This window comes from Netta rufina (genome assembly GCF_964035555.1).
Source record: "Netta rufina genome assembly, chromosome: 2".
NCBI lineage: Eukaryota > Metazoa > Chordata > Aves > Anseriformes > Anatidae > Netta > Netta rufina.
In genome coordinates, this window is record NC_140124.1 from 15,250,506 (window position 1) to 15,275,329 (window position 24,824).

Sequence of the window (24,824 nt, forward strand, 5' to 3'; positions counted from 1 at the left end):
TGAAAGCCATGATCCCTTAAACATGAAGGTTGTAGGGCCGATCTCTAGAGCTTCCCTTTTTCAAATCTTACTTCATACCTGTTGTCTCACATCTAACCTTTTCTGTCTGTCAGTAATTTTTCAGAGCAATAGAAAAAAAAATCAAAAATATCCTTCAATCTCTGCAGGCCGGCATGACCTATAACTTGCAAAATCCATTAGAAGACAGTGTTTTTGTAACCAAATTGTTTCATTTACAACTGCACAGCAGCCAGAAAGAGCACTGTAAATTACAGTTCTGTTGCTATAAGGGACAAAGAAAAGTGTGGGCAGGCTATTGCTATAGAGGAGGAAACCTTGGAGAGCAATAGAATTTAATTTCAATGTTTTTTGCCTAATATTATTTCATATAATAGCAAAGCTGGTACTTACTCATCGATGACTTGTTTTTAGTGGTATATGAAAGCTTTAGGAAGACTGTAGAAGATTTTTTGTTCTTAAGGTGTAGCAGAAGAAAGATGTTGAATTCAAACCTTTCTTTTTTCTTTTCTTTATACAAATAGTAAAAACATGTAAAATTGGATTAACATTTACAGATAAAATTGTTCTTAATTTGTAAAAATTCAGCAGTAGAGTTATCAATATTAATTTGAAAAATCAAGTACTTTTGAGGCTTGAGCCCTGAATGTCACCTGGGTAACTGATGAAGTAATGCTGTCAGAGAAGAGCAAAGAATGTCACTCAAAATCAGAAAGGGACTGAGATATCTGAACCCCATTAATGTCAGATGATGCAAAGCTCACAAATAACTTTAAGCACCTACTCTTGAGCTAGAACAAAATTCTCTGCATCACAGTGTTTGGAATGCTTTGAGTGGTTACTCTTTAATAAGCAGTTAAGGATATGGAGAAAGGTTGTCTAGTTGAAAAGTCTTAACACTTATTATTCCATAAGGTCTGAAAACCAGCAGCCTGCGACCCTGAGTGCATCCAATAGGTATTCCAGGGAACTTAGAGCTGGTATTCTTAAGTATATTTCTATTGGGAAAATAAAATAAAATAAAATAATAAAATAAAATAAAATAAAATAAAATAAAATAAAATAAAATAATTTTTAAAAGGAACTCTTTCTGATGTCTTTTAATAATTCCGTTCACAACTTTCAGATACTCCTATCCATCATAATGAATTTGTAGCAAGAACAGAGGTTTAATTTAAAAAATGCAAGTTACTTGAAGGGTTTTAAATTTTCTCATAAATGAACATTTCCTCTTTGTATTTCCACCAATTTGAAATGGGACAGTGAAGCTAACTAGCTGAGCAATTGCTACTAGAAAAATCAAATACATAGGGGGAAATGCAGTTAACACAATATTTCACATATGTTAATGCTTACAGTTCCATCAGTGTCAGCTTTATTTTCTACTTGATACACACCAAAGCTGGCACACAGTTTTAACTGATGAGGTAATGTCATTTTTAATTTAAGGAGCCTTAAGCCGGCCACTTTAACTAGTGATATCATCTTTGCAGTTGTCTCATGGGACTTTATGTAAACATAAGTAATGTGCCCTGGATGGTTTGGAACAGGGTTGTTAGAAATGACACTGGTCATCACAAAGACATTCTTTTTCCTTTGATCTCTTTAAAAATGTCAGACACGCTTTATTTTACTGTCATTTTTAGCTCTTCCTTGTATATTAATATGTTCAGAACATTTCGGTGAACCTAATAGTAGAATAAAGGTCTAAACAAATTAATGGCTACATTTTAGTGTCAGTTGTAGTAGGCTAATGAAAAGTAAATGAGATTGTCTGGCTAACAGCAACCTGTTAAGTAAAACGGCAGCATGCCTGAGATGCAAAGAATTACAGGCAGAGATACAATCCAAGAGACCAGAGCAGAACCTAGGCTCCAAATGCCACCGCATTTCAGGAAAAGATTAAACCAATTCTTCAGACTGTGTCTGCCCCTCCTTCCCACCTAGGGTTGAGTGAAATCATCTGCTAATAAAACTTAAAACCCGACTTGTCTCCACACATGCAGCTCATGCCTCTCCGTGACCATGATGCTCATTTGTATTCTCCGGGTTGGCTCAGTGCACCAAGCTGCCGAGCTCTCCCCAGCCCACTGAAATCCAATTTGTGAGACCCAGCCTCACGTATTGGCATTTCTGGTCACTCAGCTGAGGAACCCTAACATGACTGGTGCTCCCAGGCCTATCATTATTGCATATTATTGCTTTTTTTTATGAAGTCCTTGAGAATCTAGCAAGTAACCGAGGAGGATTTAGCCCAGCCTGTTCAGTAATCATATGCTGAACAAGCATGAACAGTGTAGCGTGCTTGATTCAAATACCTAAGAAAAGGTGATTTGTAATGAGACAAGTTTTGTCTGAGAAAACTGAAATGTTGTGATTGGTGTGTGGATTTTGAGATTCAAAATTATTTGTCCAAATAATGGGGAAAATAACAGATTTTTCTATCACTGATCTGCAACATAGAGGAGTTTTGAAGAAAAACTAATGTTTAGGGATTTATTTATTATTCTGTGGACATATGTTTGGAGGACAGCATATGGAAATCAAAGTATTGTTCATAAAGAGCTCCAGCCAAAAAGACATTTTTGAATTCATAACAGAACTTCACAGTTTGAAAAGAATGCTATGTATTATGTATTGATAACAACACTACACAGACAAAGAAACACAATTTAATAATACAGAATTGTGCTCATGAGATTTCCTTTTTTTTTTCTTGTTAATTGGTTACTTTAGCTGACATTGTCTGCAAGCATAATGGACACCATTCTTCCTAATAGTTCCATGTTGCCAGATGATGTCTACAGACATAATGTAGTCCATTTTAATTATTTCATTTTGCTTACATCTTTCAGCATAATGCATTTTCCAAGCAAGCTAGCATTTTTCTTGATTATCTATGTTGTGTTATGGTTTCTAAATTAATTAGGTCTCCTTCTTTCCTGGAAGTTAAAAGTTTCTTCCTTCCATTTATCTACCAGGTATGATTATGTTGAAGTGATTGATGGAGATAATGCTGAAGGACGCTTATGGGGAAAGTACTGTGGAAAAATTGCTCCCCCTCCTTTAGTGTCTTCAGGACCATATCTTTTCATTAAATTTGTTTCCGACTATGAAACACATGGAGCAGGATTTTCTATCCGTTACGAAGTTTTCAAAAGAGGTGAGAAACAATTTATTGTTATATAGCTGATCACTTTGTGATTTTTGCTTTCATCAAAAAGTTCACCATACTTTTTAGGAATGGCGGGAATATGGTAAAATGCTTGAAAGAGAGAATTATACTACCCTTGTCATTGCAATGTGGGGCATGTATTCAATGTAAATTGTTATGAATCCAATGGGTCAGCTGCATTTGAGGATTGACTCCTTTGGGTGTAATCTGATAGTCTTCATCAGCTGTTTGTTTGGATCTTCAGATCTTCTTAAAACCATAAGCTTTTTTTTTATTTTTTTTATTTTTATTTTATTGTGATAATAATTGCTGTATGATTTACAATGTTACTGCCTTAACAGCACTGTAACCTTCTGAGTCCCTGTCTTATTCTGGTTAGTGCTTTGCTCTGCATTCCCAATAGGCAGCTGTGAGCTCAGAAAGGACCAGTGTACACATGGGCAGCAGATGATGTTACTGTTCCTTTCACAAATCATGTTTGGGAGTTAAAGGAGTGGGGAAGGTCACACAGTTCAGAAATTAGTCCTACTGGATGCTTGTGCAGGGAGCACAGATAGTGGTACAGGCAAAAAAAGCCCAGAGAAACAGTCCAGGGTTAACCAGACCAATAGACAGTCTTTCTTTAATAATTCTCTGAATCAATACTAAAAGGACCTTGAGATATTTTTTTTGGCATATGCTTTCCCTGCAGTTGGATGGAGATAAATAATTCATATATCCCATTCCTGAAGAATATAGGACCACAACCAGATAGTATACAAAAAGACAAGAAGCTTAAGACAAGGCAAAACCAACCAAGCAACCAAAAATATTGACTTCAACATCAATGATACAAGTCATATTTACAAAAGCAGATAAAAACTCCAAATTTCCAATGCAAACCACTCCCAGACAGTGTTACGTTTTCAGAATGAGTTCAAGTCCCTTTTATGCACCTAAATCAGAGCTGGATTTTCAGTTGTGTTGAGCACACGCGCTGGGCGGTAGCCGTATTGTTAGTGAGGAGAATCTCAGTAGTGAGGTCTCTTTTCAGTTGCACACTAGTGCTGCTCTGCACAGTGCTAATTGGGGCCACAGACCTCTTGTTCACTATCTTCCTTGTCTGTAAATCCACTCTTGGCTCCCAGAAATTCTTTTGGTGACCTTCAGGGTCAAATTTTTTGAAAGAACTCAGCATCCAAATGACACCAAGCTTTCCTGAAAAATATCTCTATTTATTTTGGTGTCTTTAGGAAGCTAAACTCTTGAAACTGTGTCCTGAAGTTTCTCAGGGCTTATATATATATAGTACCATCTTTCATAAAGACCAAGGCTGAAACATGAGAACAAGTGAAAGAATGGCCCGTGAAACAATCTATTTTAGTAACTGAGTGTTTTCAAGAAGAAAAGCTTTTATTTATTTTCTAATAGTGTAGTGGCAAGTCAGAACTCTGACAGGAATGTTGTGTTTATTTCCTTGTGTGGTCATTTACATTTCTCAGTGATACACATTAAGCACGTTAAGTTGGCATTATGAATGTGATTTTACACACACAGAAGTCAGGCAACTCAAAATTATGGCTCCCAGAACAACTTTAACTCTAGTTCATTCCACATAAACTGTATATTAAGGCAGAAAAGTTATCACCGGGTACAGCATTAGAAAAAGCTGTGTGTACACAAAGGGTACAAGTTATAGTTGTCGTGGGAACACATCCCTTTTTAACTTCTAAGTTAATGCATAGATGCTATTCCAAATTTGCATTTTAATTTCTGTACCAAATAAAGCTGACCAGTTTACCCTGTTATGCAGATGAAGCTCAGATGTGCACACCAGACTAGCATGCCCTGTTTTAGCATATTCACTACCTCGCTTATCATTTCCCAGACATGAGAAGCATTAAAATGATCCCAATCCCAAGCTCCTGCGGCACTGAGACAAAGTCTGAGCTGCACTCCAGCACTCCTACATCCCAAGATGTGAGAGCATCTTTAGTTTTAGAAAAGAAAAATTGCATTACTCTACCCATGCACTAAACTGAATCCTAAACCTGTAGGTTCCTGAAAATATAGGTTCAGCTGAATCCCGAACCAACACTTAGCACATGTGATAAATGATAAATGCATGATAAATGCATTATGGATTTTGAGAGTAGGATCTGCCTTTACTTCTCATCCAGTTCCTGAGCCATCAAAACACTGAAGGAGATGTTGAGTTCCAGAATAACATGTTGCCTAATGTTTAGCTACCCTGAAATGTTCCTTATTTTGCTCTGGCAGCCAGCCTCCCATAGGATGGGTACTGACTAGAAGAGGATCAAGATAGTTCACGTCCAACATTCCTAACCTTAGTTTATGGTGTAAATTCAGAGAAAAGTCAGTGTCAACCAAGAAGGCAAATGATCTTCTGGCTCCGTGACACCTATAGAGAGCAAATGAAATGATCCCTTTCTCTTTCTTTGCTCTCTCTTTTGTCTCCCTTCCCTTCAGCTCATCACTTTTACTATGTTGCATGCACACACACATGCAATCTCCCTGCCTCACAGGTATCTGTTTTGTTAGGTCTCTGCAAGAGCCTTTTCTGCCAGTTTCCTATGAAGATTGCTTTGTGGAGTTCCTTGTAGCCTCAGTGTTGATTTAATTCTTGTTGTTTTTTTTTTTCACAGTGTCAATAAAGGGTCAAAATCTGTGGAGGGCATTTTAGTGAGGCAGCTCTTCTGAATACAGTTTTTTGTTTCTTGCACCAGATTGGCTTGAACATGTTTAAAACAACGCAAGCTGGTACTGAGATGCCATGTGTGAATGTAAGGAGCCTGATGATCACATACTCACAGAGCCAGGATTTGGCTGTATTTAATAAAGCAATAATGATCCTGGCTTACATTTTATATTGCATCTTTTATTGGATTCCAAGAGGAGTACAGAGCACTTTATGCTATGAATGGCATACTCCAAAGCTATTTTATCCTGGAACAGCTACTGGTGGGAGTGAGGAGCAACAACTAGAATATAACCCTCCCATACATGACTAGGAGACAAGAGAATGACAGGGAGAGAAGAGAAATATCCAGCGTATGGGGGTGATATAATTATAGGCAAAATGTAATTTCCCAAATTGGAATGGGTCAGGTTATGTGAGCATTAATATCTACATCTTCCAAAATATGCCATGAAGTGTTCTGAATATTGATGTGATAGCTCAAGCATTTCCCGTCAGTGTCTGCTGAAGGACAAAAATACCTGAACTGACTAAATTCATTCATCCCTCTCTCTTGTATGCTGAATTTACTTGGAAGGTGGCCAAATCTGTGGGGGGTAATATGTTTGGCACATTCACAAGGAAAACATTTTCTATGGTGAAATAAGAGTATTCATATATGCAACAAGCCAGACTGTTTTCCTTCAATGATCTGTGTTAAGCATTGGAAGTCCTCTAAGGTTCCTGACTACAGTCTCTAAGGAAGCTGGGCATCCTCATCCACACTGATAGCTCACAAACACTCATTCCCCAGCACAGAGCTGTTGCAACCAAACTCTGTTGCCTGTGTCCTTCTTTTACTCCATGTCAGAAGAGCTTCATCTGAGTCATCCTACCCAAACTCCCCAGGTTGGCTGCCATCCACAGATGTCCCAAACCCTGTAAATCACTTTCCATTAAACCAGGGGTGTCAAAAGTCAGAGAGGGGGGTACCTGAGTTGACCTCATGGGAAGATGTGTGGGCTGTGCCTGCAGCTTATTGAGAGCACACCTGCAGATGTGGGATCCACAGAGAGGATTCCTGAGGGACCTAAACAAAGGAGAAACATGATCTGTCAACAAGAGATTGACTCTGGTTTTAGTCCCTTGTATTCAAGGCAAGTCCACTGACCTGGCTTCGCATCTCCAGCACCGCTTTCCTGCTCTACCGAGAGCAGTGTTTGGAGCATCACTTTATGCCATGGTGGGGACATGGGGGAAACCAATGTGTCAACATTGACATTAGGTGACTTCTAGCAACACTGCCTGTAATCACACAGTTTATCATGCCTGCACTAGCAGCAACATTTTACTGGTGCACCTGTGTCAACACCACTCAGAATGAGTCACTCACCCTTGGTACGTGTACGAATTACCTTTCACATTTAGTTTGTCAAGGAGGCATAGGTCACATCTGGCAGAGTTACTGAGTCAGTGCTCCAGGAATCTGAAACCACTACTCCCTCTACTGAATTCACTCACCCGCTTTTGGAAAAAAAAAATCTATTTCACCAATAAAAGCCTGTCAGCCATAAGATTTAAAGATTTGAGCTTGAAGGGGCTATAATTATTTCTCTAGGGCTCTGTCGAGATTTCTGCAGCTTACACTTTCATTGTTCCCACATGGCTTTGTATTTGTCATAATTTTTTTCTAGAGCTGGTACAAGTTTTCATATTGTTCCATACAAATTGAAAATTGGAGATCAGACAGTGTATGTGAATTGCACTTTAAAACCTGACTATCAGTAATATGAACAAGCTGGCTGAATGATTAATACAGTGATTAAAATGAGGTGTTTCATTGAAAAGCCACCTTTGCTGCTGGAGAGACAACACAGCCTAATTTGTTTTCCAGCTAACTACTTTGCTTAGTAGCATAGTGTTAACCCAGGTGATTTTTTCTCTCTCTTGCAGGACCTGAATGCTCCAGAAACTTTACTTCATCAAGTGGAGTGATAAAGTCCCCTGGATTCCCTGAAAAATATCCCAATAGCCTTGAATGCACTTATATTATCTTTGCACCAAAGATGTCAGAGATTATACTGGAATTTGAAAGCTTTGAACTAGAACCTGATTCAAATACCCCAGGGGGAGCGTTCTGTCGCTATGACCGATTGGAAATCTGGGATGGATTCCCTGATGGTAAGAGAAAAATGGACTGTGATACACATAACCATTACTCCACAGTGTGCTGCAGAAGGCATATTCTCATTTTTTTAAATGCCAGAGTAGAGAGGTCCTTGTTTGATTTATTTGAAATGAGTTGAATTAAAGAGAAATGGGGAAAACGCTCTGTAAATTCATTCAGTAAAGCATATCACAGTGTGAAGTACTTTTTTTTATGAAATATATGTACTTTTGAACAGTTGGCTTGGGGAAAAAATGCATTTTTAGAGGGAATATGTGATGGGCTTCCTACACTAAAATATGAAACCCTATAATGAGTCCTAAACTTTCACAGATAAAACACAAGAATTTTCCAGTAATATCCAGAAACTTGCACAAATTGGAGTTCAGGTACTAACTCTCCAGCCAGAGGAAACAGGTTTCAGAACTGCTGACCAAGCAGAGAATTTCTTTGCTAGAGCAAATGTGGCATCCATAGTTACACTCACTGAACAATTCCCCAGGTCAATGGGCAGTCCCATTGCCATTCAGGTAGCACTGGTGATCAGGCACTGCAGTGTTCCTCTCCCACAGTATACTCTCTTCCAGCAGTATAAACAAATCCAAAGGCTTTATCTTTGCTAATTTATAATCTCTGATTAGCTGGGCACACGTGCCAGGGTGGGTGTGTTGATGCCCTTCTGGAACGTACTTCTCTGACATCTCAGTAATTTTCCACTTAGTTGTTGATGACACTTGACTTTGTTTAATTCAATAAGTGCCCAACTAGATATTAGCTAAGTCTATGGAGCCAATGAGCCCTCATTTCACCCCACATCCAATCTTATATCCCTTTTCTACACTGAGACCGGTTAACAAAATAACTTTGTGATTTCTTTATTTTTTCACCTAAGTCAGCCAGTCCATATTAGCCAAATCCTCTCTAGGAAAGGGGCAGCCATGAACCCCAGCTAGGTAGGCTGCAGTCTAAAAGGGGCTGCTCAAGATAAGTACCTAACCTTTAGGATGCCCTATTGCCCATACAAATTGTGCAAACATCTATGTAATACTTTTTGTGATGCCTTTTTCAGTATTTTCCTGTATGGTGCAGACTGATAAAGGGAAGCATCATGTAGCTGCCTTTTATCTTCTTTCTTTTGTAACTTGTTGCAAAATTCATTGACTGATGAAAATTAATGATTGATGTTGTTTTGTTGGGTGCTAATTACAGATATTTCAGTTTTCCACTGGTGTGCTAACCCATATTAATAGATATTTTCTGGCAGTTTCTACGAACTGCTAATGCTACATCAATATTTCATTTAAATGAAAACATATAACTTCAGGAATATATTTTAATAACTCATCTAAACTTGCCTGCTTTCCTAGATAAATCCCCAATATCATTTTAATTAAAGTATTTATTGATACTGCGGTAAATAGGTATGTGCTTTTTAACATATATTTGTTCTTTCTTTTTGTTTTATGCTTAATGGGTTTATCGTGGCTCTTTTCAATCTACTCCAATACACAGCAAAGAAAGAGCCATAACAGTAACTGAAAGACTACTTAGTATTTAATGCTTCAGTTAGGAAAAACAGTATTCTAACAACACAATAATGATGTCTGGAACATTTAATAATAGCTTTATTTGTATATAGGCCAAATCTTTTCAAGCTAAATTCCTGTAGAACTTGGATTTCAAATGACTTGTGAAAAGATGATCCAATCAATCAATTTATGTGTAATATTACCAAAAAGAAATGCATTATTGTTAGTGTCAGAGGGTTTCAAAGTGGTAATTTCCTGGTTCAAGAAAGTGACTGAGCCATACTGAAGAGCAATTAACAACAGGCATTATCTGCCTTCCAATTCCCTCACAAACTGTCTAAATCCAAAATGCTCCTGACATCCAATAAGGGTGTTTACATGTTTGTAAATATTCAGCTGAATTTGTAGACTAGAGAAATGTTTCCTTAGATACAAACTGTTGGAGCTTGTAGTGGTTGTAGGGAAGCATTTCCTACATCATTTCACTGTGGGATGCTCTTTAGCCAGCAGTCAGGCTTTCTTGTTTAACTTAACAAAGGCAGAGAGGATGTGATTTCTTCTGTATAAATGCATCACAGGATGAATACTTGAGAGGGAGAACTATTTCAGCCAAAGAGCAAAGATGACACAGGAAACTGCTGGTATGATCTGGCAATAGACTGAAGATAGGGGTGGGAGAGAAGAGACGCAACATAAATCTAATTTGCATCTACATGGAAGTAGTACATTTCAGAAAAATATTCAATAATTTGGCTGCCTTTGAGCAAGGGAGGCTCCTCCAGGATGAGTCTTTGTTCCTGTTTCCCTACAGTCCATGAAACAACATTTTGAAGATATGTTTTGAAGCACCAGGCTAGAGAAACAGTCTCTGGTTGCATGTACTGCTTAATCACTGGCATGCTCCCTTGCACAGTTGTAGCCCACATCAGCTTAAACTTCCCCACATAATTCCCAAGCATGGTTTGGAGGAGCGAGGGGCTGTTCCCAGCAGGCACGTTGGACATGGCCGTCCTGCTTCAAAAGGAAGAGCCATATGGGAGCGAGCTGTGTCACACTGCTAGTCTGGTCCCAGAAACAGTCCCTGGCCACTGACTGCAGGTCCAGAGGACGCTCCCTGGCCAGCTTTATTTTCTCATGTGGACATAGCCATAAAGAAAGAAGCTATTTCACTTTACTGTACTACATCACTGCTCACATGCCCAGTTGAGGTAGAGGTTAAAGTCCCCATTGCACTACACTTATATAAACACAGAGTAGAGTCTAGCTCTAATAATGGGGCAGACAGCTGGCCTTAGAGGAAAGCAATGTACCAGAAGGAGTTTAACACTTTGTTTTGTTTTACTGTAAACTTTTATTCTAAAAATGTTTGGAAAAGATGTATGTCCTTTGGTTCAAGTCCCCTTATCCAAGCAACAAAGCTCTGGTTTGCAGAGATTATGATTTTTTTGTTGTTGTTTCTTTTCTCTCTTTTTTTTTAATAATATGACAGAACAGTTTGGTGGAAAGTAGTCATGACTGTAACCAGTGCAGAATGAGGTGGGCAGCCTGCTGAACATGGTGCTCTCCTCTAACTGTGGAAAGTGGGCACTGATGTTTGAGCCAGGTACTGCCAGTCCCTGAGCAGAGAATAGCACCCCTGCATCAGTCTCCTCCCCCTAGGGAAAAGAAAAAAAAAAAAAAAAAGAGAGAGAGAGAGAGAGAGAGAAATTTTCTCTTAAATAAAAAATAACAATGATACTTAAAAAGGATATTTTTCTTCAGAAAATTTGCCAGCAACCATAATGATCATTCATGAAGAAGTTAATTCTGAAATCTGTCATGCTTGTGAAGTCCTCAGCCTTCCTGGTCATCCTTTTAGTTGACTGAATCTGGCAGGTGCTGAGTACTTGCATCTTGATTCTGCAAAACAAGTGCTTATCTTCAGAACACACGAGCGGTTAGACTTACTTCAAAAGGAATTCACAGAGGACACTTACAGGTCTGAAGTTAAGCACTAGTGTAAGTGTTTTCCCAGTTCAGGATGGGAATGGTAGGCATTCAGGAATGCCTTAATCCTGGTATTTTGTTTCTACATAACTATGCCACAGGAACTCTTTGGTCTATTCTTTAAAACAAAGCAAAAAGTGAAACACTTTTGGAGAATATTTGGAAATTACAGGTGCATTTTGCAAATATTGTGCAGAAAAGGGATGGCGGTTTGAAGACGGTAACAGTAACAGGTAGAGCAGGAGCAGGAGGGAGTAGATCACAGAATATAAATGTATGATTTTGAATAAATAAACTAGACACCAAAAGTGTCTTTGCCCAAAGCACAAATACACCTCAGCGAGCCTTGGCCAAGAACAGTCCATTGATGACTTTGAAGAAAAATAGCCCACTCAAAACCAGGACTAGCTTAAGTGACAAATTGCACATATTCATCATGCAGCTCTCTTTGAAACTCTATAGACTGTCTACTAGGGCTCAAAAGTAATATAAAGTTTACATATGGTTTGAGAACCACAGGCTAAACATTGCTACTTCAGTCAATACCACAAGAGCTTCCACCGAATTACAGAGCAAAACAGGAGACTTTACTGCAGTTGTTAACATCAGTGCAAATGAAGGTTGCTATTAATCTGGATGTTTTCCTCCTCTATTGTGGTTGCTTTCTTCACTCTTGTGAGAAACCATTAAGATATAAAAGTGTATGTAAGCTCAGTGTGACTAGTGGACTGTGAAAACAGGATTCATTTTTCAATTCTTTTCTCTTTAGCATCCTAAATAGTGTGCAAATGTTTTGCCAATAACAATCACACTGCTGTGAAAATATTGTTCCCAGCAATATTTTCACACTAGCACACTTATAAAGGCCAAGTTTAAAATTCAGTAAAATGGCTAGTTAACCGAACATTTCTTCTAATATTTTAGAATATTCTTCTAATATTCTAAAAATATAGAATATTAAACATATTCTGATATTCTAATAAAATATAGTATTTTTCATTGCTTTTTTTTTTTTATAATTATTACTCTATTCCAAAAGCTCAGATTTCAATCAAAAGTACATATACATATTTCAACAAGTCTCAAAATTAGTTGATACTTACAGTCTTTGAAAGCTAGGAAGGCAAACAGCAGATTTGGAATTAATTTCACCTTTTATGCTGTCAGTTGTATGAAGCAAAAGAAAAGAAGAAGAAGTAGGGACAACATTTCTGTTTAGCCTTAAGCCGTCAGCCATATTCTATACAAATGATAACTCAGATCCTGTAAACCTTCACACGTATTTACTAAGAATAACCAAGGATTTATTCAAGCACTAAAATTAGACTCTGCATTTTGGGTAAAAGCTTGTAAAACAGCTTTCTTGGTTATTCCTCCATCATTTAACCTGAAAGTAGTTCTTTTCTACTACAACATACCATGCCAGTGGACAGAGGAGCCAAAGTCTCAGAAATAGCTAAAGCATGTGCAGTCAAGTGAAGTAGCAGGCTCACAAAAAATGCCTCTGTTCTGCAGGTAATGTGAAAGTGACCTTGAGTGAGGACATTTCCAAGTGGCTTATATTTGGAGTAAGCCTTCCTGCGGGATGCCAGCGAAGTGACATGATGGTCTACAGGCAGAGCCTGCAAAGAGCTTTCTGGGCCTAATGACTTTTCAGCACCTGCTAGCCTAAAATTCCCATCTGGGGCTGTATCTGTTCTATTACGAAAGCTCATCTCGGGTCATAAAGAAGAGTCAGAAAAAAGGAAAAAGGCAGGGAAAAAGAAGAATTTTAGTTGTGTTAGCTATTTACATAGGAAAAGCAAGAATCTTTATTTGATCCAGTTCTGCTTAGATCTGGATATATTAGCTCCATATTAGCTCAGACAAGTAAGGTTTACATGTTGTGCAAAAAATGCAATACCTTTTTCTGTCATGTTCTGCAAGTTTTTGGCTCCTGCATCTACACAGCTAGTAAAGGGAATGGTACTATGATAGCAGTGCCAATCTGCAGAAGACTGAAATGCAGAAACATTAAATGTGTCTTAAAAATTATAAACCAGTGAGTCATGGGGAATCTTAAAGCCTGTCTGCTTTAAACAAAGTTCTCTTCTGTTTGTCGTCTCAGAGACGCTTCCCCGCAGGAAATGAGAGGAAGGAGGCTCAGAATGTCCTAACATGATGGCCTTATACTCCCTGTTTTCTTGCAGATCAGTGACTGTAACGTCAAAAGACCATCATGTGAAAGAGCAGGATCAGAGCTGTTTACACATAGAGAATGATATATATATACCAGAACTGCAGCAATTGGAGCCTGAAGTGGGGCATTATTTTGTATTTTAAAAAGGCTAGTAATGGTAACAACAAAACAACTAGTTTCTTGCTACAGATAATAAAACTGTAAAGCTTTAATGATTTCTAGAATGAGAAAGAATCCAACTCATATGCTGTATAGGGTGTTCCACACTGTCAATACCACATTGAACAACTCTGGTGAAAAAGTCTGGACTGGCAGGTACTATAAATGCCCTGAGATTGCCAAAGTAACTGAAGACTAACTCTGGCCAGAATATGGTTTGAAAAATAGATGCTGGCAGGAAAAGCTATATCATCTGAGCTCTCTCTTTCTGGCAACTCGAAGGCCTTACAGAAATGTGTAGCTTACATAATGAAGTTATTCCAAGCTGGAACTGTTTTACTTGTTGGAAAATGCCAACAAATGACTACAAAATGATGTTAGCTGTGGATTTTCTTTGAACTGTGAATAATTATGATATATAAACATTTTATATTTTAAACTGAAAGTTAAATGGAGTTCCTAGAGATATGACAAGGTGTTAATTTAAGCCTGGAAACCAGTGGTGTAAGCATTAGAATGACGTTCTCTGATTAGTTTTATGATTGACTCCATGCATGGCGTTTTAGCATTATCTGTTCTTATTGTTTGTAAGCACAGATGTATCACTACTCAACAGCCTAGAGACCTATCTGTAGGGAATGCTCAAGTGCAAGAAGGCCACATATGTTAGTTGTGATTTGAGTAGCTTAATTAAGGGAAAAGATTATCTCACTGCACAGGAAATCCAGAAAAATATCAGGAACCAGTTTATACATTATTAACACTGAGAGAAATCATGCGTGCTTGTTCTGTGAGATGGAGGTATACTTAAGAAATCCTTGCACTTTTGAATGGATTAATATTTTCTTCTTGAATTCTTTTACAATATTCTTTAATATTGAGCATATGGGTGAACAATCCATGAGGATGTCCTGAAAGTCTAAATAGGAGGGGAAAAAAAAAAAAAAAAAAGAGAGAATTTGGTCATTGCCTCAATACAAGAGCAATTTTTTAATTTATTTTTTTCCCAAATCTGCTATAAAATTTAACAGATTGTCTGCAGCATTGGGCATAAATCCTGGAAAATGTTGTCTGAGCTTTTTCTAGAGCTAAGGGTATTCAGCATCTTGTTGGCTGGGTGGGCAAATCAGGACATTCAGATGTCCTTGTCATAAATAGGTGCTTCAACCACACTTTGGAAAATACTTTTGCTGTTTTGTACATGTAATTTTGTGCATCATTGCCCTCTCTGTGCACTTTAAAGGACACGTTTTTGAAATCCTGGTTCTTTACGTTTTCAGAGGTTTTATGGAGTGTTACCTGGAACATTGTAGAAGTAAGATTACTGGGGCAGGGTAAGCAATTTATTGTTCATTGCTAAGTTATTGATGAGGTTGTGATTTTAAACCATTGTAGAGGTTCACTTATTCCTGCTGAGGGAATCTCTTTGGAAGCTATTGTAGTGTCATCTATTGTTGCAGCAGAAGTGGTAGTTTACTATTATATTCTGTCTTTTTGCAGTTGGCCCACACATAGGGCGCTATTGTGGGCAGAACAACCCAGGCCGCGTCCGCTCTTCAACAGGGATTCTTTCAATGGTATTTTACACCGACAGTGCAATAGCAAAAGAGGGATTCTCAGCAAACTACAGCGTGTCGCAGAGCAGTGTATCGGAAGGTCAGTATTTATCCATCCTGCAGAGCTTCTTGGAAAATACTCTCTGTTATGTCTTCTTGCACACCAGGTGTTGCATGAAACTTTAAAGAAACCTTAAATAAATAAGATGGTGGGGGAGGATTGGTTCTGTTTTTCTTTCCTTTTTTTTTTTTTTAAAATACAGCTACCCTTTGAAAAGCTATGTTTTCCTCACAGTTTTATTCCTCAGTATTGCCAGGAAGTTGGAAAAATTATCATTAAAAACCGTGCTGACCGAGGAAACACGGAAATGCAGAGCAATTGAATAGTTACATTAAAACAATGAAACATGAACAATGAATGCACTATCCAAAGCCTTCTTTTATTACATGGAAAAAGCTTTGATGATCGATTTCTTGAATAAAAAGAACCCATTTAATAATACGTGCTCTTGTTAAACCATTTCATAAGCTATCGAAGCTTTGTTCTCTGTTACTTTTCTCCCAGTTGCCTCATTTTCATGCTTACTCTTTGCACAGAGAATGAAACCAAGTGAGGGAGACACAGGAAAATAATGGGCTGTGTTACAACATGTCCTTGCAGATTTCCTTTCTTTGCTTAATGATAAAATATACTTTAAATCAAACTCTCCTTTCTGTGACTGAGTTTTGAGTGGATTTAGAGTTGATGTAGTTGTTTAATCAAAGAAGGAACAAAGGAAAAATCAGTAAACTGAAATTATTCATGTTTCTCCTCACCTCTCCTTTGTCCTTGCATCTTCACTAGCTACCATGTAGATGCACAGCAAGGAGGAGTTAATGGGACATACCCCAGCTGGCATGAATGGGAAGAATCCATGAGACTGGACACCTGTTTTTTAGATATTTTGTTATGACTCCAACCTAGCATGACTTGTGTCCTCTGTAGTGGCTAATCCTTCTGATTCCAAGCAGAAGCTGATTTACTTGAAGTCTTACCCTAAAGTAGTTCAGTTTCAGTACTTCACCAAAGGCCCCTACTACACTGAAGCAGCAGGGAAATGGGGAAATGGATGGAACACAGGAAATGCATTTTTTTCAGCAAGCTTGATAATTCTGTTATGGAGCACCTTAACTACAAATTAGTCTCCAAGGCTAAGTCAATTTTCACTTTCACACTTTACAGAATGCTTTCTACTCTCCTCCTCTTTAGGTCCAATGCACAGAAGCAGTGAGCTGTAGTTCTCAAAGCTCGCAATTGCATTTGCTCAACAGATGAGGTGAATCAGAGGCAGCAGCAGAGCAGGCTTCCCATAGTAACATGGAAATGGTAGTCCTGACCTTAGTACTGAATCCAGACAGCAGTTTCTAGTAGGGGGTCTTGAAAACTAAGCACCCACCCCTCTGTTAGAGACACAGCTACTTCTCTCAGAGCCAGACAAGGTGTGCTGAGAACAAGTATGTACCCAAATGTCAGGGCCTCTACTTCACACACTGGCATTTTATCTTAAGCTACCAGTGAAGGAATGATTTATACTAATGTATGGTGAAGTTCCCAAACTGAAGTGTAGCCACATGTTCTGCCCTGGCAGAGGTCCACAAGCAGCTGTTTCTGAGAATCCATCTAAGGCCACTGGCTTCTACTGCTTCAGTAGTAATATCTTTTTGAAGAGTGAGAAAAGAATTCAGACTCCATGCCCTATCAGCCTCTGAACTCAGTATATTGACTGGATTGTCAATTGACTCTAAATTATCTAGGTAATTTTTATGTCAACAGAAAGAGATTGGATGGAGATGGTCAACTCATTTAAAATACAGCACATTACAGAAGAGGTGGTAATTCCCTTGTGTCAATACTCTTCTGACCTAGATTCAAATTTAGTTGATCTGTTTCTTCCCGGTGTCCAGGACCTAAAGAGAATAGCTTGAATTTTTAAAACATCTTACACTTTTTGTACTGGAGTAAATAGTTCTAAACAAAATTGTTTTGTACAGTCTTATAGTTTGTCTTTCCTGGCTTTGTGTATAATTATGAGTTGAGCATACATTGTTTTATATTATGAATCTACAGAAGTGAGTGTGCTACCCTAGAAAAGAGAATTCTATTGTCCTGTATTGAAATGGCAACAATGCTGGGCTAAAAATATTTGTATAGCATTATTATTGCAGGAATTGCCATGGCAACTTGAATGACAGTATTAAGAATGACACCATAAGCACCATACTGCCTCACTTAAAGTTGCTAAAGAATTCAAAGTCACATAAAAATAAATTCTTTAGATATTCATATTCAAAGCAGGAAAATGTTCTCATTATTCAAAGTCTACATCAAAAAGCTGACCATAGTAATGATGGTAATTTATTTTTCTTCAGATTTCCAGTGCATGGAACCACTAGGTATGGAGTCAGGAGAAATTCACTCTGATCAAATCACTGTCTCCTCCCAGTACAGTGCTATCTGGTCTTCAGAAAGGTCCCGGCTAAATTACCCTGAAAATGGATGGACCCCAGGGGAAGATTCTACCAGGGAATGGATACAGGTAAAAAGATAATACTTTAAATATATTATTAATAATACCCTGTGGAATTTTATTGAACGTGGAGAATGCAAAAGAAAGAGCAAAATAATACAGTAAAGTACTTCTACATAATCTAAGAATCGTTGCAAGTGAATAGCTTACATTCCTTATTAGACACACACAAAAAGACTGACTCCCAAAGGTATAAAAAAAAGGAAAGGTCAGGAAGATTAATTCTTCTGCTTCCTACATCTATTGTTTTTTCAGTCTTCTGGGCACAAATAACAGAGATTTTGGTTTAGTGGAAAAGTCAATATTAGTTTAACATGCACTTAAAGTGGAATGTCCCAGTAAACTGAGCATGTGCTATGTCTCAAGCTGATTATAGTTAAGCATTAATACAGGATGGTGTTTTCATGCACTCAGATTTCACCTCAGAAGACCTAAATCCCTTCTAGAATATCTCACACATGAGATGAGTTTACCTGTCTCTGTACAGTGGCTATTCTTCCACGTCCTTAAACACAGCTTTTTTAGCAAGACTTGGGCTTTGCAGTAATCCTGCAAACATGTGCCCCCATGAAGAGACTTCGTGGGTTCTTGCTTGTGCTCAAGCTTGTTGCTTGCTAATTGTAACCAGCTCCAAGGCATTATGGTGCATGGTTCCTGAACAGGATAAAATTGCTTGTATGAATTACTGTATGCAAATAGTAATCTATAGTAACAGGCCAGTATTAATTTCATTAGGCAAAAAATACTGATTTATCTTGATTATGTATGTTGACTTACACTTCTTTGTTGTGTTCTAGTTTCTATTTATTTTGGCAAAAAAATAAGAGAAGGACTTGAACATATTAGATCCATATTAATGATATTGAAAGTTTGTTCATGTATGTGAAACTTTCTTCCTGCTCCTGTTGTTTTCTGTAGGAAATTACTAACTGACATATAAAAACAATGCCTCGTTAGCCATCAATAAGAATGTTCACATAGGTTTTTCCTGTGAGGTTTGCTGTCTGCAAGAAAGCTTAAAAACATGTTGAGTAGTAGTTAGTAAAGGGAAGAAAGTGGGGGAAATCTTTCATTTCTGATCCTTGGCACACAATGGAAATTTCATGTGTCCTGTTTAGGGGCCCCTACACGTCCTGAGCTCTTGGCAACTTGGTAATTGTGTATGATGGACCTAATAAGGCTACAGAGTGGCAAAAAATTCTGTTGATTTTTTTTCCTTACTTAGGAATAAAAGTTAAAATCTCCCCAGCCTTATCTAAGTGCTAGGCTTGTTATTAATCATTGCCACTTGAAATCTATGGAATGCATGTAGAAAAAGGCTGGAATGCAGCAGAATCAAAGTCCATGTGTTTCATATGGTCAGAAGGCTGGCACTTTTTTCTTTATTTCCTTCTTTTCTGCTGTCACTTATGCATTTATGACTGGATAATCAAAACAAGAGAACTAGTCAAATCTCATTCATGTGTTCTATGTGCTTATTAACTTTATTAAGTTATGATGACTACATACATATATATATAGCTTAATCCTTTCACTTAGAACTAGATCTTTCTGAGAAAAAGTTTCAAAGGCCTTTTTTAACCATTAACTTTTATAATAACAAACACATAACAGAATCCAAGCTACTCTGTGGTTTATACTTAAAACATCTGAGGGTACCTCAAGCCTCCTGCCCAGGAATTTCTCAGCCTCCTTTGTGTTCTGCCACAAACCAGGGTGCTCAGTGGCTGAAACAATTACCAAGCAAAATGTTGAGCAGCTTTATGCTGCCTCCAGGTACTCCATCAGCCAAGAAGCTGGAGGTTTATTGCATGCTATCCTGCTCATGCCACAGCTCTCACCTACTTCACCCAGGCCCAGTTTGGGAAAGGTAGCATGTACCATTTCCCTGAGTATTCTAGCACTGGGACATCTCCTCCACTACCTAGAAGCCATGCTGGGGGGACAAGCACCCCAGAGGCAGACTTCACAACAGAGAAACTAAGCTATAGCAGCCTCCACTGCAGAGCTGGGTCTTGTTTGCAGGACTGAGCCTACAAAATCCTGCTTGAAGATTAATTGCATTGTATATGCGTGCTTTACATGTGTTGCAGAGGAACTGTTAATCATCCCTACCACTAATCCTGTGTAGCATCTCATCATCCTACCACTCATCATCTGTGTAGCAGAAGCAACCACATTGATAAGCTAGTCTGGGGACTTGCTATCCCCTGGCTTTTCACAAGGTACAATGGCTTAACTCCTCTCTTGTTCAATTTGTGTGATGATAATATGAATTATTATAATTAATTATTATAGTTCTATTCAACAACCATACTAGTAATTCAAGACTCCAAATGTGCTCTAGATACTTCCCCATTAAAGTTAACCAACAATCTTGAGATGGATGCGAAGCACTTCAGATCACCAGGTACCTCAGTAGCAGTGTCCTTGAGCACGTGAACCACCATCTTCTACAAAGGCTTGATGCCACTGGCAGTAAGCATGTGCTGTGAGTTTGTATCTGGATATAGTATTGAAATCCCATGTTTCCTCTGTACAAATATCCCCAGGAACAGATGTTCATCTCCATAAGAGCTTACAGACAAACAACCAAGGACATGCAAATAATAAAATGCTCTGAAATTACCCGTTGAAAAAAATGGTAATATTTTCTAAAAGGAGGAAGGCACTTTTATATGAAGGACAGAGGTCACTTTGTTCTGTTTTGTTCTGTATGCTATTGTAAACTAGTAATTTGTGTGAAGTATACGCTTTTGTGCAACACTACTTAAATAGTTTTTGTGGCACAGTGCAAGAGCTCAAGATAATATTCAGTAGCAAAAAAGAGGCTGAAGGATACAGCTGTGGCAAACCTGGAACTTTTAACTTGAAAATTTCTGCCTATATGCCATTGTCTGAGAGAGTTTTTATGTATATCATTATTCATTGATCATTCCGCGTTTGCGGGTTTCCATACCTGCACACACACTGCAGCTGGTTAAGTAGCAACGTCTGCCTTTAAACTGCCAAGACACATATGCAACTAGGGCATATATATTTGAGATATGTACAATTATACATGACCAAAACAGCTTGAAAATTCAGCTCCAAATACTAATTTTGTTAGTGTATTTTATTTTTTTTCTTATATAGGGCAAATATTATAGGTCTCCTTTCCTTTCCTTTTAGCCCTCCCTTCAAGGTTAATGTTTTTGCTAAGACAAAAGAAACAGAAAACCTCAGTTACATATCAGCAAAGGGAGATTGGTATCTACAGAGGACGTCTAGAGGGCATGCGATATGATTGTCTCCTTTGAGGTGTTGACGTCTTTTGGACCATTTCACTGAAAATAATTAGGAAAATAATGTTGGCTTGCTGTTAGCAATGTATTTACATGAATTCCATCTGTGGACATGAAATCCATTCTTTGGTGGAAAAACTGGGTTTCTCCTTTGTGTCTGACAAAGTACTAGCTCCTGGGTGCATCTAAATGTTGCCTGCCTGCCAGGCTCTGTGAAAAGAAAGTTGCCTGTTCATTCCGTTCCTTACTTGTTTTGAAATAAATGCCAAAGCTTAGATTCAAAATATCAATAACGTGCTCACACCATTAATCTGCACAGTAACTTCTCTCTTATTTTTAACCTCAAATATACTTTTAAAAATTGCTCAACTGACTTTAGATTTGGAGTGACTCCATAATCAGAAACAGAGTCACTCCAGATTGAATTTCTTCTTTAAAATCGCATTAATAAAGTCTATGGACTTTCTAATGTTAATGGAATAAAGATATTCACGAGGCAAGGGTTGCCAAAAATAAGCATGAAGTTAGTTTATTGTCATATGGGATGTTATTAGCTCCTCAAACTTAAGCTAAATGTCCTTGTTTATTACACTTAGGTTTTCCACACTCAGCTGCCCTTCAGTGTGAAATACCATAATTTAAAATAAAAAAATAAAAACAGACTTTTAATTTAATCAAGAGCAGGGAACTGCCATTGCAGTGTAAGTCATTGTCCCTCATTAACGTATCCTTTCACAGGAAAAATAGTATAGTGTTTCCATTTCTGTAATCTGAACAACAAACATGTTAATAGGTATCAATTACCAGCCAGTTTCAGTACTTAGAACCAGTAAGAAGGCCAGTGCAAGGGTTTCACATCTGGTTTTAGTGAAACTGTTCCTGTCTGTGGTATTTAAAATTTAAAGAACTGCTGTTATTGTGCAATTGGGAATCCTAGGGGAGTACAATGTTAATGAAATCCATAATGTGCAGGGATTTTATGATTGCATTTTCAAGGCATTCCTTCAAAAGGGACGACTGATTTCTGCCATGGCAGCAGTAATTGCATTTTTACAGAGTAGATTTAATGTTTGCATTTAAGAACAGCAGTCACGTTTACACGCATCTGAAAAAGTAACGTGCAGAGTCTTTGCATTTAGGAAACTTTTTGCATCTCACTTTTGAATCCCTTGAGCAGGAGCCATGGCTGCATGGCAAGCCTTTGCTTCATCAGGTCACACCGATGGGAGGTGGCAGTGGCTCTCACAGGCAGGGATCCTTGTGGGGTGCCCATCCAGAGAGTGCCTTAAGGCAGAGCCACTTGAGACCCACGTACGTGTGGTTTTGAAGGGAAACTGATTGCCTATTACCAGGGTCACTGGGAAACTCTGCTGTCATCAATCCTCATAATGGTGTGGGTTTTCAAACCCGCAAGGAGCAACACCTTCTGGGTACTTTTACTGCAGTCTGTATGCTTTCTATCAAAATGTTTCTTCTAATGCATGTAACGCAAATCTTTGCACTCCCACCAAGCTGGATGATAGTTTCTGGGTGGCATAATTTTTCTTCCATCCTGTAACACTGAACAAGACCTACAGCTTGCCCAGAAAAAAAAAAAAAAAAAAAAAAAAAAAAAAAAATTTTTTTTTTTTTTTAAAAAGCATGTTTGTTAATAGTACAAGATCCTCAGTTTGTATTATGGCTGAGGTTCAACACAGCCATAAATTATTCAGTTTTAAGAATCCTAGTATCAGAGTGTCAGATCAAAACTTTGCAGCCATAAGACAAAAGGCACTAATCTGGTATAAACACACTCTGCCAGTTCACATTTGTTCAAAAAGGTTAACAGGGGGCTAACACAAATAGACATTATACTCTGGATTGGGTATTATCTTCCATTCTGCTGCTGACACAGGAATATGGAGTAAGATAAACTCCATATTGTGTGTCCTGGCTAATATGACAGAAATGGCTTGTTCAGCCCAAATTTGCACTGCTGGGTTTTCCGGCAGGGCACAGATCTGGAATGAAGTGGACACAGGGTCGGAGGTCCACAGGGGAAGCAGATCTGGTGTGCTGCCCCTGGCCTCCTCCTGCCCACCCAGACCTCTCCCCACAACAGTGCCTCTGGCACCCAGGGCTCTTGCAGGGCAAACCTCTAGCCTAGCCGCCCCTGAGAATATCAGCCGACCTGGTGTAAAATTATCCCTCAGCATCTTGCGGCAGTTAGGGCTCTGGAGAAGGGCCAGGCAGGGAGAGGTAAGAAGTGGCCTCCTCACAAAGCAACCTGGGAGATCCCCTTGCCTGCACTGATTGAAATATCAGTTGTTTATTTAACACTAACTCTCCCGTGCAAGGAAAATATACTTCCATTGATTTAAAACACTTCTATGTATACACTGCTTCACCAGAATGAGTGGGACCTCTGAGGTGGAATTTTCCTTCCACATTTGTCTTCATTCCTTTACTTTTGCGGTAACCTACCTTCTCTGTTATTTGCTCCTTTGTAAGTGAAACCCACGAGCGTGCATAGTTGCTGTAAACTGGTATATAGATTAGAGCAGATTTATTCCTGCAGTACTTCTGAAAATAATTGCAGTTCATCACTTGGTGTCTCGACCTTTCATCTGTGTCATAGCTTATTTCCTTATCAGGTATTCACTTAAAAATGCAGTCAGTATTTATACATTGCTGCTGCACAGCACATTTGTTTTATTAACAGGTTTATTCTTACATCAGGCAGCTGCTCAGGTTAACTTTACTGAGCAAGCTTATCTAAATATTTCACATGAAAGCTCAAGGAAATGCAAGTCAACAATGTCTTTTGGTTTTATTCTTATTATTTCTGCTTCTTTCGGAGTCTGATATTGCAGTGAAGAGCATCATCTTTCTGCATAGAACAACATGAAACCTAGGAAACCTCAGCCTCCCACTTCTTGTAGCCTTTGAAGGACTGCCTAAGAACTGAGGTTCAGAGGCTTTGTGGCAAGGCTTGCCCATCATTAGGGAGCACACTGACATGAAAGTACAAAAACTGTCAGTCCTTTGTCTTCTCTACCACTTAAGAATACACGTGCACATGGTTCATGTCATTTTACAGTTTGTAGCTGCACTCCAGAAATTACAAAAAGCAGAGTTAGCTTTGTGTGGAAAAGTGTTACAGTTATCTTATGGTCTTAACATACATTTGCACACGGGCAAAGAATGACAAAAGAATATTCCTTTCTGGAAATCACAGCCAGTGCAGGCTGTGACACAGTGCAGAACTGGGGTTAATTGACCCAGCAGGATACATTCGTACCTTTATTTACTGTGACATGGGAATCAATGGTAGAGTTTCACAAAGGCAAGTACTGAAATTAGACAAGAGGGAGAGGGAGAAATAAAAGGGCCCTACAAAGTATGAAGGTTTTTTTGATTATTCAAAGTGCTTTAAGAGCTATTTTAGTACCAGAAAGTTCCCAGCCATAGATTTATCACTCTGGGGAGGCTGAAGGGATGCTCAGAGAGCTGTGTGCAGCCGTTGGCAGCGTTATTGCTCCAGAAGT

At 38.5% G+C, this 24,824-nt stretch overlaps 1 protein-coding gene across 4 annotated transcripts in view; it reads left to right on the top strand.

Annotated features, from left to right (window-relative positions):
• The window catches only part of NRP1 (neuropilin 1), a 111,529-nt gene that overhangs the window by 42,339 nt on the left and 44,366 nt on the right, over positions 1 to 24,824 (top strand). For all 4 annotated transcript variants that reach the window (XM_084281312.1, XM_084281313.1, XM_084281314.1 and 1 more), the window contains exons 3-6: positions 3,000 to 3,181; positions 7,824 to 8,051; positions 15,391 to 15,546; positions 17,856 to 18,022. In XM_084281312.1, coding sequence (XP_084137438.1) covers positions 3,000 to 3,181; positions 7,824 to 8,051; positions 15,391 to 15,546; positions 17,856 to 18,022 — 733 coding nt within the window. The remainder of the gene's footprint in view (positions 1 to 2,999; positions 3,182 to 7,823; positions 8,052 to 15,390; positions 15,547 to 17,855; positions 18,023 to 24,824) is intronic.